The following is an 18,243-nucleotide window of genomic DNA, read 5'->3' on the forward strand; positions in this document are numbered from 1 at the left end:
TTATAATTTTAACTCGGATGATCACATATGTAATATAAGCTTTTGTGGAATAAAGGAGCCTCCTGTAGGAATAATAACAAAATACTTTTTTGATATTTACTAATCATTTGGACCCTTAAAATAATCCTAGATCTCAGACTGACACTCCCATTACTAGTACAATGTCAGTGAGTTAGAAGCTGCAGCCTGCACAGCATGAACAGCAGGGGTAGCTCCATGGTGATACTGTTGCCATGGAAACGTTGACAAAGGCAAGAGACCAATTTAATGGCCAGTAGCATTTAGTTAAATATTTCCCCAGAGTAAACAAAACTGCAGAGTGGGAGACAGTGAGAGACTAAGAGCAGTGGGATACGATAACAATACACAGTTAATTCAAAGATGCAGGTATTTTTACAGCGATTTAAGCAGTTTTTAGTAAACCTATTTTCCAATGCATGTTGAATTCAACATTAAAGAAAAAAATTATTAGCACCAAAATATATACTTAAGGCAATCAAAGCAGAAATACATTAGCATGTTTCATTTTAGACAAGCATCTATAATGTTATATTACTTTGGTGCATTAGAGACAAAGCTGCCAAGGGTGGTACTATTTTAATGCAGTTAGCTTGTATATTTGGCCCCCAGGATAAATAAAGTCTTAACCTAATATATTAATTATATTTTTGTCTTTATAATAATTATAGCTAAATTGTTGATTTTAAAAAAAATAAAGGTAGTAAGAAGTAAACTCCCTTATGAAATGTAGTGGAGCAGAAGAATAAAGTAAAAGTAATGCATTGCACCTCCTAACTTTGATGTTATTAATGCTGTGTGAGAAAAAAGTTGTAGCCCATAAACTTTCCACAAGGGGGCAGCTTTCTTCTCCCCAAAACAACTAGTTTATAGCTACTTTCCTTTCGATTTCAAGCGTTAAATTTATTCCATAGTATGTCCTATTTGTTGAGAAGGTTACCTAATTTGTTAGCATTTATAGAGCTGAAGAGCACAAAGCATAAAACAAATATTAGTAAAATAAGAACAAACATTTTGGTTTTCCCATGTTGGACTACCTACTTCCAGTGTGTGAGCGTGTCAGTATAAAACTGAGTCAATGAGCAATTCTTAACTATAATGTAGTGTTAGAGTAACTACTTGGACTTTTTAACTAAACCGGTGCTATACCACAGTGTTTGAGCACTGTGTTAAATAAATAAAATTACCATCAAAATGTAGTTTAAGGGCCAAAAGTAAAAGCACTCATTATGCATATTGACCATGCATACATGACCTTAACTATTTGAGACACTGTTGCTCAGGGATCAAAAATGTGTGAATGTTATTTTACATCAGTAATATGAATGTGAAAAAATAACAACCATACTTACAAGGCCCATGAGGCCATTATATATGTCTTCCACATGAGATGAAAAGCTCCGTGCAGATTGATTCTCCATGGCAACAGATAAGAACCTGATTGTTGATTTCAGTATAAACAGCACATGAAAGGCAGTTAGATAATCAGGCCACATTGAATTCTTTACAAGAAATAGCAGATAGTGGATCCTACACGTCCAGCTCTAGATATTCAGGTACTTTTTCCAGGTGTCTCAGTCTTCAGGTAACTCTGACGTCACGCCAGGTTTTGTTGCTCTGTCCCAGGATGTCTCCCAACTTCACTCAACAAGCCTTTACTAGGAAGTCCCGCCCTCCGACGTCGCCGATTGGGCCAAAACCAAAGCACGTCATGCATGTTCCATCTTGAGTGGCCGAAGACGTTGTCAATCACACCGCGATCAGTATTTGCGGTTCGGCGTCAGGTGAAACTCGCTCCGGGAGGAAAAGGGGGCCAGATTTAAGTTTTTTCGTTTTAACCTTTTGGGAGTGATTTTGTACTATTTATGAAATTATTCATCTAAGGAGCTTTTTAAAACCAGGAACCCACACCTTACACGATGAAGAGCCTGAAGTATCGATTGAAGAAGCACGAAGTGACTATCACAGTAAGTTGGATAGTTAGTTTTTTCCCCCGCTCAGTTATGCTAATATCTCCGTCACTTAGCATCGACTTTACTGCGAGTTGACGCGATGCTAATACCAGACGTTGGCTTCACCACCGGGGGGGTTATTGTATGTAACCTGACTCCCACGGTAACCCCCCCCCCGGGCTTGTTCCCACGGTGGCCCCGCTCTGGACCTCTTCTGGCTGGAAAGTTAAGAGCACCTGCAGGTCTGGTGGATGTGGCTGGTGTGCCGGTCCGGCGTTTTATGAGCTAGCCTCAACCTGTAGCATCTGACTGTTGGTACTCAGTAAGTCAGTGCCAAACGCAGCGGGGCTGTTTGGGCCCAGATCCTTTCTCCCTTTGTGTGCTGGAAAGCGTGCAGGAGTAACCTCACGACATTTAAACTGCTTTAGTTTGAAACTTTGATTCCTGCAGATGATCGGTCTCCTGCCGGCAGTTACTAAATAATTACATAACTTTACAGAAGCAGCCATAGTAATTTCTGCAGTGCACTTATTTAACGAACAAGTTACTAGTTATCTGTCCAACAGTGTACACAAAGTGAACTGAAATAAGAGGCCCATAAACTGAAAAGTTGAATGACAAAATAGATAGAAATATATATTTCAGCATGTAGATGACAACCAAACATTTGAAAATTACTTCAAGTTGTTGGATATACGTTTTGTCTCACTGAGAAGTGCTTCTAAATGTTTTTTTTTTTTTCTTTTTTGAAAGTAATCAGAAATGTCTCAGTGTACCACAGTAGTACCCAAAAGTGAGAGCACAGTTTATCATCATCAATTATTCTGCCAGTTGGTTTTTTTTCCTGTTCATCATTCATTCATTCATTCATTCATTCATTTATTCATTCATCTTCTAACATCTATTTCCGGGTGGTGGGGGGTTCTGGAGCCAATCCCAGCTCACCCTGGACAGGTCAACGGTCCATCACAGGACCAATTTCACAGACTCCAGGATGGTTTTATTTTTTGTTTTATACAGCCATCTGTCCAAGACCTAAACGTTTAGTTCGTATATTACAAAGGAAAGCAGAATATGTTCGACAGTGTTGCTTTTTGACTGAAATGCCGATAACTGAGATGCTGATAACTGAGTGTTTGTGCTTATCTTAAAAACAAATATAAAATATGCTAGTAAAACTTCCCATTTACATAGCAATTGTTGCAATTACCCATCAATGCTCCATGGCACCATGGACACTGGGCAAGTCCCTCCAGGAATGTTAGTCATTCTTAAGTTGAGTGTCTATTTGATAGGAGCGATTGCAGGATGAACAACCCTGTTTAATAGTCATGGATAGAATCCCCACAGGATTATATATTTCAGCTAATTTAACTGACCCCCATCATAGGTTATAATTGAGTATGGCTAACAATCCCGCAATGGCCTTGGAACTTTGTCTGATAGACAGTATTACAATTCTGTGCTGCTCAGTACGACATGAAGTGGGTATTTGCCATTGTTCTCAATTTTCAGCTCCTTGCAGTTACCATGAGAAAGACACAAAGCTTGAAGTCCTCTGTCTGTCTTTCTGTGTGTGTGTTTGTAATTGGCTCACTCATTCAGCCTGAAGCAGACATTGAAGTTCAGAGAACCTGTTTTTGCCCAGCAGCATTTTCTGTACCATTTGTTTATTTAAAAAAAAAAAAAAAAAAAAAAGTACAAACTTTGGTATGCTGACACATACCCTGGTCTGAGATATTATTTCAGAGATTTTTCTCTGTGCAGTGCAAATATGGAGAGAGGGTTTCCTCCTTACAGATGCCAATGTTGGTCTAAACCCGCAAAATAAGACATAATGAACTTATGTTCTTATTTATATGCTGGCAAACATGAGGGCATATTTATAATTTTTTTTTTAGCATTTTATATCAGACAGTCACAAGGTGATCCAATTTCACCCAGAAACCACTGCTGTTCATGAAACATTGGAACTTATCCATTAACGAAGAATTCAATTGGCAATATCAAGCCCCGGTGTTTTCAGTGCATGCTTTCCATATTGGTGCACAAACATAATAAGTTAAATCACTCTCTTTCCTAGTGTGGTGACTAATAATTGAGAAAAGCATTTCGACATTCTCGGAGTGGGAGAGGCAAACAGGAATTTGAAGGAAACATGCTTTTATTATTTGAATAACAAGGAATTATTGAATTCTGGCCAGAAAAGATAAATCAGATGAGGAAACAGGATCCTTTTCAAATCTTTACCCAGAGTAATTCACATCTGCTTTTACTGTGTTTTTAAATGAAGTAGTCCTAAATCTTCTTTTCTGAGTTGGCTTTAGTATGGTAAGGTAGGCCTGCTTTATTTTGTTGCAATATGCCCTGAATCTCCAAACAACTTATACAAAGTATCATGTATTTACAAGAAATTATTTCAGCCAAGGAATTTTAACCATGCTGCCAAACTACTTAAAGTAGTTGTAAAACAATGCTCCATTTTATTGACCAGGATGCAAAATGCCAATTCATTACTTTTTAATCAGCTGTAATTAAATGGCAGTATAAGTTCTGCAGAGTTACCCTGCAGAGTTATTCTTCTATGTGGGAGACATTCTCTCTTAAAACCAACTATCTCAAGCTTTCTTACAACAAGCACCGTCATGTATAATTTCCGTAATATCCTTATGTAAACAATGGGGGGGTAATTTTAGGTTTGACAGCAACAGAAGTAAAGTGCTTATTTTCATTACCAGATAGCCACATTATTTTGCTCAGTCATTCAAATGACTTCAATTAAAGCTAGTGACACAATGCCTTTCCGTCTCCTCTCAGCCCAAGTGGCATTTTCAGATATCTTGTTTTGGTTGACCAACATTTCAAGGTTTTTCAGTTTATACTGAAATAAAACATAACAGCAAATTTTCATATTAGAGAGTTGGCAGATAATGTTTATATATCTTTAAAAAAAAATAAAATAACAGGAGCAGATTAGTTTTCTGTTGACTGATTTAAGCATCACAATAAGGGGATAAAATTACATATTTAACTTTTTTTTAATCAAATTGGAGCTCTTACAAGTTGTACTTGACCATATGATTTCAGCCCAACAATTCATTTAAATATTGTTTGTTGCTCTGAAACACCTTTTTAGTATCCGTTTTGAAAACAGAATGGCACTAAAGATATATTGCACAAAGAGTCGGCTTTTATTGTGAGATTGGGAACGCAAGTCTTTCCTATCTGTACCTGCCATTTATCAATTCTGCAGCCCACGCGAAGTGAGGACTTTTCTTTTCTTGCTGTGGTAGAATTGTACATTGGTCTTTGCGAGACCACGGTGAGAAAGGAAAATGGTCTGGCTTTTTGCAAGCTTTTCACTTTATTTCTTGTCATTCTCAAGGCCCATCTCCCAAGAGCTTTTAGTTACATTTTGCTCATCAGAACAAATCCAGGCTGTTCTTTTGTGCAATGTTCTGTGTTGTTACTTTTAATGATTTTTCTTTGTCTGTTTGTTTGTTTGTTTCTTTATTTATTTATTACACAACACTGATCTAGCTAGATTTGGCCTTAGCCGTGGTCTGGGAGTAGGCATTGTGAAGGATTTTTTAAATATATATGTATTTCCACTTAATGGCCTTTTTGAGTAAGAATAATAAAAAAAGAAAGTCTAGTATGTATGAAAGGGGCATGGTTAAACACAACTGATAGAACTGTTTGACTTAAAATCAAATCAGATTTATTTGTATAGCGCCAAATCATAACAGTTACATCAAGACACTTTACATATAGAGCAGGTCTAGACCAAACTCTTTATAAAATTATTTAAAGAGACCCAACAAATCCCCTGATGAGCAAGCACTTGGCGACAGTGGCAAGGAAAAACTTCCTTGCCTTGACAATGGCACATTGATTTGGTCATGCAACCCTAACCCTAATACTGACAACTATACACAGTGGATGTTTAGGATAACACACTCTGACACTGGCTTCTTATAAGCCGCAAAGTGATGTGAACACCAACCCTACTAGATGGACTTCTGTGTTTACAAAACATTGTGTCATAAGTGGGTTTCGTCTTGCAAAGGAACATGCACTAAAGCTCTCAGTTGCAGTTTAGGACTGTAACAACTTGGCTTAAAATAACTTACTCAGCAGGTAATTACAATTACTAATGCATTGTTATTTTTTTACTTTTATGATTGAAACACTTAATATAATGTATATATGTATGAAAGTATAATTATCTCACCCTGAATGTTCATACTGGGAATTATCTTTTTTTTTTTTTTTATCCATACATATGACATCTATTGTCTTCTGACTTATGTCTGTTCTAGCAGAAAGATCCCAGTTGCTTAATTTTTGGAGGAGTTTTTCCTTTTCTGATTCAAGTTTGAGAGGATAGTGTTTATTACCATACTGACTGTGCCTTGACGGATTTGTTTTTCAGGATATTGAGCTACTAATTGACTTGACATTTGGTTCTCGCTATGGTTATAGTTTGGTTTTGGTCTTCCTGGGAGCTTGATTGAGGGATTTTCAGTCAGGTATGTGTTGAGTAGGCCGACTGGTCTGGGATACAGTAGAGGTGAGGGATAGATTTCTAGCAATTCCAGATTTGCCTTTGAATTTAGTTTTTTGGTTACTTTTACAAATGTTACCACAGGTAACAACTAACACTGCGGGTGCTGGAGAAAATGCCTTCAGTAATGTGTAATTTACCAAACTGAACTATATTTCAAAGACAAAAGGCTGATCAGCAAAGTGAGAAATCAGTGACCGGTTGAACATGTACCTAATGAGAGGCAGCACTTTGCCAAAGATCAGTGCAATATAATGAAAGGACTAAATCATGGATGAAGCTTTCATTCAGGCATTAGTTGCCCCACCCACACACCTTGTTTTAAGTGCCTATTATTTTATAGCTTTTGAGCTCTGCACCTAAACAGTGATTTTGGGACTACTCAGCAGTCATCAGGCCTCACACTACTACCAGTCCACTTGTGTGAGTATTTCTGCCTCCATAAAGTGTCACCAACTCCATTAAGACTATTTTTCAATAATTTGTATATTTTTAGCACTAAAGATTTTTGTTGATTTTTTTTTTTTTTTTTTTTTTGAGTGTGTCCTTTAATTTGTAAGTGGAGTTGGCTGTTAGTCTGCATATTTGGTCTTTGTCCTCCAGGTCACACCCAGTCTTTCCTCTATTGTCTCTGCTTGTGGGCATGAAGCTGTAAAGATGAAATGTAGGACCCTCCCACCCATTAAAAGGGGTGTTGTTTTACAAAATAGAGCACAGAGCTGAGTTGTGTTGATGATGGGGATAGAGGAGCCAGAAGCAGTTGGAATGTGCTTTTGGGAAGTTGAAACGATTGATATGAGGGTTGTTTTCTTACTGAAGGAGGGTTGGGATGGGTGAGACAAAAAGGGGGGGAGGGAGGGAATGACCTGCAGCATAGGCCCCAGGCCGGAACGGAACCCGAGATGCTGAGATAACATGTGATGTATGCAAACCACTCACCCAGATTGAGATTGATAGAGATCTATAGGATTAAGTTTCCATGTGTACCGTGGTTTTACATTTTTCACATATTTTAATATTATTATTAATAATATTATTAATATTATTATATGTATAGACCATATTTTTTGAGTAAGTAAAATTCACTTAAAGTGAGAAGATTGAGTGGATGAGTATAAATTTCTAGCACATGGCATTCTCGTTCAACCTAGTCACAGTTAGATATGTACCTTAGTTTTGAAATCAGGATTAGGTATGTCTTCAGTAAAGAAAAATGCAAAAAAAAAAAACAAAACAAAACCTGATCTTGGGTTTCCTTTATTGTCAAATTGAAAACATAAAACTGTAAAATAAATAAAAATGATACAATTCCCTGAACAAAGGCTGGCTTTTTAAATGGAAATATGCCTGGGTCTAGGTAAGAAAATAAAATAAGTAATAATAGAATAAAAATGAGTTAAAGTACAGCATGTAGAAAAATACTCTAAGTACTAACTGTTCGTTTAGTAAAAAATCTCCTTGGCTTTACTATGCAAGTTGAAATAAACTTGAAAGATCAGTGGGCCCTCAAGATGTGGCTTCTCACTTGCATTCACCATACAAGCCTCAAACTCCTCTGTGCTAATGCTAGGTGCTAAAATGAGTTGCCAGATGGCTCCCCGTGGTTCATCTAACAACTTACTTGGTCATTAGTTAGATTATTCATTCATCTTCTACCGCTATATACACACACACGCATATTATACACATACACAGCATGGCGGCATAGTTGTTAGTGCTGTTGCCCCACAACAAAATGCATGTTTGTGTTAATTGGTGACCCTGTATGGATTGGTAATCTGTTCAGGGTGAACACCGCCCTTGCCCAGTCTGAACTGGGTTTGGCTCCAGCAACCCCCGTAACCCAGAAACGGATAAGATGAATGAATGAATTAACTAAGCAAGCAGAGATTTTTTATTTAATTGAGCAGGTTCTGTTGATTTAATAACGTTAAATTTTACTATGATGTGGTAACATGTATGTTTTGAAGCCTCCTGATTCCCAGAGCGATTGTTGTCAACCTGCTGTACAGCCCTTCAGACTTTGGGTGTCTGCTTCATGATATCAAGTAGATGCCTATTCCAGCAAGTTTTTGGCTCTGACTTGAGGACAGTCAGCAAGCGTTTTTACCCCTCTGCTGGTGAGAATGTTTGGGATTTGAAATATCCTCTTTCCTCCTACTCTGCTGCCTTGTTTGCAAAGTATGTGTTATTTTTATGCCTTTTGGGTTTCAGCTGGTATAGTCTGAATGTTTCATTTGAGTTAATCTTAGGTCAGACCACAATGATGATGTCCTTAGACAAGTGACCGTATGAGTAAATTACTGGTCTGCTATTTCATATATATATATATATATATATATATATATATATATATATATATATATATATATATATATATATATATATATATATATATATATATATATATCAAATTTTCAGAAACTTTAATTTCTTGACTGTTACCATCTCTGAGGGGAATTTTCTTACCTGTGTATTAGTACATTTGTACAAATAAAGATTTAATAATCTGAAGAAGAATAATTGCATCAAGCCCTACCACTATGCCCACATGTCAATGAAAAATGGCTGAGGTAATGTATTTTTCATGCCCCACACTCTGAGCACCAGTTCCTCAAATTTTCAGAAACTTTAAGAATTTGAATAAAGACGAAAGAAATGAAAGATTGCAGAAATAGATGCTCATTATTTTCTGCCAGTCTTTTGAGCAAGGGGAGGATTTTCCAGATGATGAAAACCTTAATGGAGTAATTTTATACCATGAACACCTATATCAAATTTCATTGCAATCTGTTGAGTATTTCTCCTTTTTTTTTGGAGGGGGGGCAAATTATTAACCTAGACCTCTATTCCCACTTAAATTATTTGTCAATGGAGCTTCATTTGTTTTACTTAAATGTAACGATTTTATTGAGTTGGACAGGAAGCAAATATACATATATATATATATATATATATTTTTTTTTTTTTTTTTTTTTTTTTTTTATTCACATCAGAGGCAAACCATCAGACAGGATTGGCAGGTTTGTTTTAGGCTGGACATTGTGTTGGCTGTATAGTCAGAGGTAGCATGATGGCCTGTGTTTTTAGGATTACCATCTGGCTCCATCAGGGCAGCCATGAGGTCATCTTAGCAGTATTACCCATCTGTGTTCCCATTCTACTCTAGAGACAGTCTGCGAGAAGAAAGTCATCATTGTGTAATAACCATCATAATGTGTAGTATAAGTATGTGTGTGTCATGTCAATAATCATATGTGTTTTTGTTTGTATCAGCTTATCACATGTGAGTTAGGGGAATCATTGATGTGGACTGATCTGGACTGTGTATGTGTAGTGTTTACTGCGTGCGTGCTTGTGTTAGTGATGGTCAGTGATGGTGAGATTACTCTAGTTGTGGGTGGCTGGCATTTGAGATGGGGCTGTGCTTACTTTGACTTAGTCTGGGTGGGTCTGATATAACTGTCTCTCGCTCTCTCTCTCTCTCTCTCTCTCTCTCTCTCTCTCTCTCTCTCTCTCTCTCTCTCTCTCTCACGCACACACACACACACGTCAGACATGCTGTGCAACAGGAGCACAAAGGATTCTGCTGATGAGGGACAAACTGCTGTGAAATGGCTCAGACTAAGCCTCATCAAGCTGTGCTCTTTGTTTGCATGTACAGATTAGACAAGTGACTGTTTTATTAGATGGATGTTGGGTGATTTTCATAGCTTTTGCAAAAGTCGCAATACCCTTTGCTGTAAGAAAAATACTTTTTTAAGAAGAAAAGCAATGTTGCCAATGAGTGGCTTGCTTTCACCATCACTACCAGGGAAATCAATAGGTTAAAGATAATCACCTTTCTTTTCATAGTATTTAAGGCTTAGTGTTAACTCAGGCTGGATGATATGGCCAAAATCATCATTATATGTTTCCTAATTTTACAAACTCCTGACAAATTTGTTTTCCAAGTCTATGAAACTTCTGTGAAATTATAAGATGTTTTAGGTAAAAAAAAAAAACAAAACAGTACAAGTAAATCAATGTTGACTATTTATTTGTGTTCAGACTCCAAATACAAACAAAAAACATGTCAAATGAACAAAAATGGTGGCTTTCTCAACATTATCTATCACTTTAAGTTACAAAATGAATATCTTTTGTTCAAATAGATTGTAAGAAAAGCACTTCAGCTATGTTAAAGAATATCAAAAGTGCTCAGTATGTTGCCCAGTCTGCGGTGACGTATTGTGTTCTTTTCTTTTTGCTTGGTGTGAATGCAGTGAACTGTCTGCATATCACTGACTGTGATGAACCTCAGTCAGTGACTGATGTTTTACACAATGTATTCTGAAGAATCCCAAATGTGTTTAAAAACTATATCACCGTTAGCAATAGTTTTTTGTCAGGCTGTTGTCTTTGTTGGCCTTTCAAAATAAAACATTCAAAATGACGACAAATTGTATTTTGAAGCCATTGAAGCAAGTGTGGAGGGATACTTTTCAGGGAACAATGGGTTATATAGCGAAGACTAGGCTGAGTTAATGGGCAATTTGCTACCTACTCAATGGCTACTTCAATACTCTAGTTAAGTCTTAATTTACTACATGGATTTATATATTTGCACAGCTTTAGTTTAACACATTTCAGTAACGTAATGACTTACTAGATGAAATATGTTCATCAAATGCTTAGTAAAATTCCAGGTTGTTGCTGATCTGGTGGCAGGTCCTATTTTTTATTTTTTTTTTATAGTGCTCATGGAGTTTTGTAACCTCTGACTAAAGTAGGTTGTTACCACAAAGAAAATGAAAGTTGCATTATGGCTTTGAGCAATAATTATTTAATACATTCCTTAAACCCTAAAGAAGCATGTTTGTTTTTTTTTTGTTTTTTTTTTAAGTCTAGTCTATTTGACCAATCCTCCAGTAACATTCCTCGACTTGCTTGTGTGTGTGATGACTTGTAAGCGCTGGCCAAGCAAGCATCATCACTAGCATTTGTGCCCAAGTACCAGCATGCCCCAAGAGTTTCTCATTTAACCAAATATGGGAATGTAGGACACAACACTCCTGTAGCTTTCCCTACTATTACCTCGTCATTTTCCTGCGGTGAGACTAAAGCAGCACCTTTTGGTTCTTTTCTTGACAAATTTATTTTATATTTTTAAACTGCTCTTTAAGAAAATCAGTACATTTTCAATTCACTTTGGTGTTTTTTGCATTTAAGAGTTAAACAATTTCTTACTAAGTGACTGGCAGGCATTTCATGACCTCACAGCTCTTTGTCTGCCTAGTTCCTTTAATTTTTATCCACATCATAATACCAGCTGAAATAATATTAGCCCTACCAGCAGGAATCCACAGCCAAAACCCAAAACCGTGCTTGTTTTTAATTGTCCTGCTTGAGGACATTATTTGAGTTTTTTGATATTGAAATTTCACAGGAAAGCAACTGACATTTTGTTGGATTTTTTTTTTTTACTTAATACAAAGACTACAGAACTTACATTTTTACAATAATTCAGGGATTGTTTGCTCAAATTATTTTCAAAGTGAATCTTTTTTGGTATATGTGACAATATTTATTGTCTAGAATTATGAAAAGCATCTTTTAGTGCACTTGGAAATTTTGACCTGATGATGGCACTAAATTAGTGGAGTTAATATCAGTGAATCACCATTGTTCATCCTCCTGACAATATGGAGATCTATATCAAATGTCATGGCAAAACATCCAAGACACTTTATTGAGAACAAAATGTGAAATTAATGGTGGCACTTCAACAAAGAACTTCCTGTAATTTTTCTCAGTGCACATACATACATACATACATACATACATGCATACATATACACATTTAATTCAACCATAAAAAAACTAAATGAAATGAACACCTGGTGCCATCTAAACACCGTCCTCCCTCATATATCTTATAAACACCTCATCTTCTTTTTGAACTGTTCCATGGTTACGCATTCCCTCAACTCCACACCCATACTGTTCCATACCTTTACTCCTACAACTGGGAGTAAAAACTCCTCATTGTAGTACGCACCCTCGTGGTCTTGAAATGATCATTTCCCCTTGAATTGTGACCCCCTTCCCTTTCCTTAAACATTTTTTGGAGTTTAGCCAGTAATAAATTATGCTTTGCCTTAAATACTACCTTTGCAGTTTGAAATGCCACTTGGTCAATGAATTTTAATAATTTTGACTGTAGGAATAGTGGGTTAGTATGATCCTGATATCCAGCTTTACGGATGTGTTGTATTGCTCTCTTTTGCAGTATGAACAGTGGGTGCAACCTACTTATCTAGTTATTGCCCCAAATTACAGCACAGCAGGTGAGGTATGGAAGGACTAGGGTACAATATAGAGTGTGAAGTGCATTCTGATCCAGAACCTGTCTTGCTCTGTTTAAAACTGCTGTTGTCTTTGAGAGTTTTTGTTGTAAATGCTTGATGTGGGCTTTCCAGCTAATTTTTCCGTCTATTGTCCCCCCAAGAAATGTAATTTCATATACTCTTTCAATCTCAACACCATCCAATAAAGCTTCTTTCTGTGTATTATTCTTCCAGCCACCAAAATGTGACATTGAATACCAATTTCTGTAAGTCATTATCAGAGCAAAACAAGTTTGTATCATCTGCAAATAGTACGTTTAGTACTATAGTAGGTTTTAATCTTCTAGAAATGTTGCATAAGTCATTAATATAAAGTATAAATAATTTGGGTCCCAACACTGACCCCTGGGGGACACCAATTTAAGCAAAAACTTATTGCTATCAGTGCTCGATTGAAACTTGCATTCCCATTTAAGCTCTTTAAATTCTCCTCACAGGTAGTTTCAAGGAATAATTTTTACCTAAACGATTCTGACTTCAGAAATGTGCAATTCTCTTCAAAAAGTATGTCTTTTTTTTCTGATCTTGTGGATAGCCTTCGTTGGGGAGTTGGCAGGGGCAAAGGTCAGAGCTTTGGCAACTGGAAGGTTGATATACCCTGGCAATGGGTGTCGGAAGTAGAAGAAAATAGCAAGAGCAAGGTTTGCCCTCTATGTCATAACTCATCTAAAATATTGTGTTCCAGCAGTCAGACCAAATACTCTTTGAGATCAATGGGTTGCACAAATAATGATATGTTGAGAGAGTCAACCAGAAACTCTATGAAATCCAGTTTACCACTTTTTTTTATTGTTTTATCATTTCAGCAGGCTTAACCCAGATGTCGCAACACTGACTTATATCAGTTTTTATCTGTCTTTAAGGGCAGCGTGCTCTTGACAGATGTACACTATTTCAGTTTTTTATCATTGCCCTCACTGTACTCTGAGAAATATATTGACTTGGATTTTTGTGTGTGTGTGTGTGTGTGGGTGTGTTTCAGGCATATTGAGTGTGCTTAGATAAGTCATGGAAGTGCTTCATAGATATAACGATAGAAAATAAATTGCAATAACACATCAGAGTAGTCATTGAAAAAAAAGATTAACAGAAAATCTTTACTTTTTTTTTTTTTTCTTTGGTTGTTTTAAAAGATGGTATTTAGGTGTCTAATTCTCAAGAAAGGGTCTTTGCACAGTTGAGGTTCCCTCAGAACATGCCTTAGTCTGTAATGCCTGTCTCAAGACTTGACTGCAACAATGGGTCAACACATCCAAGAGTACAAGCTGGGTATGGGAGAGGAAGTCCACAACATGAGTTGTTCAGTGACTTGAACAGTAAACACTGTGGGTTAACATTGCAAGAAGGCCAGAACTGGGAAAATGTGCTAAGGATCCATAAAAGCAGATTACAGCAATCTAGGTCTAGAGAGCCATAAGGCCATATACACATTTGAGCACCAATGAATAAAATAAATTCTTATCTCATATTACTGATTGAAGCAATAACAGATTTTCTGTGACTTTTGGTAAACTTAAGTCTGGCTTACACTTGCTTTGAGTTCTAACACTACTACTTGAGTTTGGTTGTTGTTTTGTATTAAGATGATATCGGACAGAGAGAGCACAAGAGTAAGATAGATGGTTTAGATTGCGCCCTTAACAAATGCTGCAGGTGACTTCTCTAGTCAATCAATTACTATAAGACAATTGACAAAGTGAAATGCAGCATTGAGGTCTAATTGTACCAGAACTGCACCACAGCCGCCTTCCAAATTTATAATTTTCTGTATTATTCAAAAATTGCATTTACCAAGTCTTATTACAGTTTCATGGAGAGACAACCTCTCTTCACAGATGCATGCAACGTGAGCTATACTGATTATTTAAACCTCATATATATATATATATATATATGGTGATTGAACTGAATCAAAGAGACAAGGGTTTTTCCTGCATGGAGACTATAGATGCTTGTCACCTTTTATTCTGTTTCCCCAAGTAAAATATACATACTTTTCTGTTTACCACTAGAGGGCAGGTCTGTCTCTCTATATGTCCCCATCTAGTCCAAACTCTGCTTAGCAAGAACAGTCATGTGTCTCGCAGCTACCCAGATATGCCATAAATGTACATACCAAAAACGCCTCTTTCCTTTGGACACCCAGCTTGAACTATAATTGGCGGCCTGTTGTGATTCAACAGGGACTTCTGAGGCATCAACTTGTCTTATAACAACAAATTGACTACAGATTTTCTCACTTCTCCAGTTAGTCTTTGTTCATCTCTTGTATTGTCTTGCTTTCCCCACTCCTACTCCTACCCCTACCCCACTCTGTGTCTCCTGCGGGGTTTCACTCACATTTTACATGCTCAGACAGTTGCAAAGTTAGTCCCTTCGTGTACAGGTCTGTGGTCAGCCATTAGAGGGGAGTGCATCTTGGGCTTGATGGGGGTGTTACACTGCTCCTGTTAACAGCAGTCCTAATAAAACCCAGCCAAGTATGAGCAGCCTGCCATAGAACAGAGAGTTCCATGTATTGTTTACAACTACTCTTTCTTGAAAAACACAAGACTATTTCTCAGCACATTCATTACAGATTCCACTCACTGCACAGAAGGTATTTTGGGGTTTGACAGACTAAAAATGTCCTTTTTTTTTTTTTTGGTTTTCTTCCTATGATTAATTTGTGTATTATTCGGATTTGGTAGGTCTCAACAAATAATTCTATTAGGAGTTTGTTTAAACCATCTTTACATGTAATGTACCTTGAAGTAATTTTAATGATTTGGTGCTATATAAATAAAATCTGATTTATTTTATTTCCCCTCTTGGATGACAGGTGCAACTAATTTCTTAAGATTTTTGGGCCATGGTTTCTAGATAATTAAGCATACTTTAAGGTTCTAATTAATATTAGCATCACATTAACACCTTAAGTTGATCTTTAGTTTTGGCTTTTGACTGCCAAGAACTGCCAGGGTATACTGCGCCAGTAAATCAACTTGCCAGAGATAGTCCCTCAGCATGCAGCTATAGTGCCACAAATGGGTAACCCTGGGGATAAAAGACAAAAATAAAACACAGGTGATTAGTGTCAGGGATAGGCCTCTTCATTAACTACAAGTAAAAATTTTGTGCTTACTTTTGAAAAGTGATATTTTGTCAGAACAAGGGGCATTTTTTTTCAACTGATTGTGTGTATATATGTTTTTTGTATTACCTCACACCATTTATGGGTTAGGGTTAGGAATGCACGAAGCATAATTGTTATAAAAAGCACTAAAAGCAAAATCATCTTTAGGCTTTTCTGTGATTGACAGCAAACTGCTGGTGAAAGCACAGAGTAGGTCAGGTCCATCACTCACTCCACCTCAGCACTTCTCATCCAAATATGGATTCTTTTGGTTTAAAAATATCAAGAGTGATGCCAAAATTTCAGACTCAAAGCTTCAAAATGTCAGTTAATGAAACAATTGGTGGCGTCACATTGGGTTGCCACTCGGTCCATGCTGGCCATAACATCTCTTAAGTGCTATACCTATGTAAGGAAAATGCCTATTGCAGTTTCTGCATAAAAATGTATTCAGGAAAATACAAATACAAAATAAAGTAAAATAAAATTTAAATTAAAAGAAATAAAAAGATGTTTTTCTGAACATGAAAAATAAAAAAAAAATTCATTTCAACATGTAACAATTTGTCTTAACAGAACCATAAGATGCTAGTCATCTAATCAGTTAATGTAAAAAAAAAAAAAAAAAGTTGTCTGTATCGATATGTTGTCAAATGCGTATCAGATATAGGATTTTAGCATGTTTGTGAATCAATCTTTTTGACAATGTGTGTGTGCTCCCTCTTCACTGGGCTTAGCGGTCCATTATAACACTTCTAGAGTTTGCATTGTTATCAACTGTGCACAACAGCGGCAAAGCAGGGTTTACAGGGAGAAGGGAGGGGGAGGAGGAGGCTTGTAGGAGCTTGACGTGCCAGGGAGATGAGAAAGCCCTACGAAAGACCGTCCAAACACAAACAGCACTACAGCCAGTTGTTTTGGCAATAACGCTGATTACAATATCGCCGTACTTCCCTGAGGGAAAGTCCCACTTTACAGGTACTTAATTTGTAGGATACAAATATCATATGCAGAATTCTTACAATCCTGCTGCAAAATTCAAGCCCTGTCACATCTTAACTGCAGTTTGGCACTGAACACAGCTATCACTTAACATATTGGTGTACAGCTTTATGATGTGGTCTGGCTTCAGTCTGTTATCAAATGACCAGTTAGATATTTTCTGCAGCTGATTTCATCCGTGAGGACATTGGAGACCCATTAGTCTGGCCAGGGGCTTACAGAGGCAGGAAAATGAGGTGTTGGAAAGAGTTAGTGATGGAAACCCTAAACTGAAGAAGATGACAGGACTCTATAGCTTCTGTATTAAAAGACACCCAGAATAATTTATGTGGACAGGTAGAGGGCTAACCTTGCACAGTCAGTCTCAGCTGATGTTGTCTCTTCCGAGTCGCTGTGTCAAAATAGAAACTTTAGTTTATGTGTTTTATGTGTGTTTCAGTTGCACACAGCTCAAATTGCACATTATTTCAATACCAGTGTATTAGTTCTTGTGGCTGTATTTGCAAATTTGTTTGTTTCTTTCTTATTTTATATATATTTTTCTATTATATTTTTTTAGTAATTAAGCTTTAGGGATGTTTAGGTTTCAGGGTCTTGCTCACCAGCATTTAAAAACAAGAAGGTACATTTACATCATATTGATGCCATGGTGTGAAACAAGATATCGTCATGTGTTTTCATCATCATCTTTCCCAGTCATAAAGACTTAAATGTGACTTATGTTTAAATCATTTTGGTGCTGTGCTTTAAAAAAAATCACGACTTAGCACATAGAGTTTAGACTCGATATTTTTCAGATTGCACAAATGATCAATATTTCATCCTGGTTTTGTTAGTATCAACTAGCTCTCCTTGTGAGTGAGTAACTTTAGCTTGTTAACAGCCCTATTATTAACTTTTACATAAACAGTACATTCCCAAACAAACACACACACCTACCCACCCATGTGAGATATTTACGTGACTGATGTACAGTATGCTCCATGGCTAGGAGCCATTTTGGCGCCTTTGTCTCCATGCTAGGATGAGCAGCTTTCGTAAGTTGACACCTTCTTCTTCATGACATATCATGTGGAGGAGGTCTCTTTGCATATTTGTTTTAAATCCGCTCTGGCAGCAGACAGTAACACAAGCCGACAAAGACCAGATGCAGAGTGTAAATTAATCCTTTTCTTGGAGTATTCCCGCTGTACCTGTTTT

General features: G+C 37.0%; 1 protein-coding gene across 3 annotated transcripts in view; it reads left to right on the forward strand.

Annotated features, from left to right (window-relative positions):
• The first annotated feature begins 1,791 nt into the window (after nucleotides 1–1,791).
• uacab (uveal autoantigen with coiled-coil domains and ankyrin repeats b) overlaps nucleotides 1,792–18,243 on the forward strand; it is a 37,484-nt gene continuing 21,032 nt past the window's right edge. For all 3 annotated transcript variants that reach the window (XM_029497697.1, XM_029497698.1, XM_029497700.1), the window contains exon 1: nucleotides 1,792–1,985. In XM_029497697.1, coding sequence (XP_029353557.1) covers nucleotides 1,938–1,985 — 48 coding nt within the window. In that variant the 5' untranslated portion in view covers nucleotides 1,792–1,937. The remainder of the gene's footprint in view (nucleotides 1,986–18,243) is intronic.

Source organism: Echeneis naucrates, chromosome 3 (genome assembly GCF_900963305.1).
Source record: "Echeneis naucrates chromosome 3, fEcheNa1.1, whole genome shotgun sequence".
NCBI lineage: Eukaryota > Metazoa > Chordata > Actinopteri > Carangiformes > Echeneidae > Echeneis > Echeneis naucrates.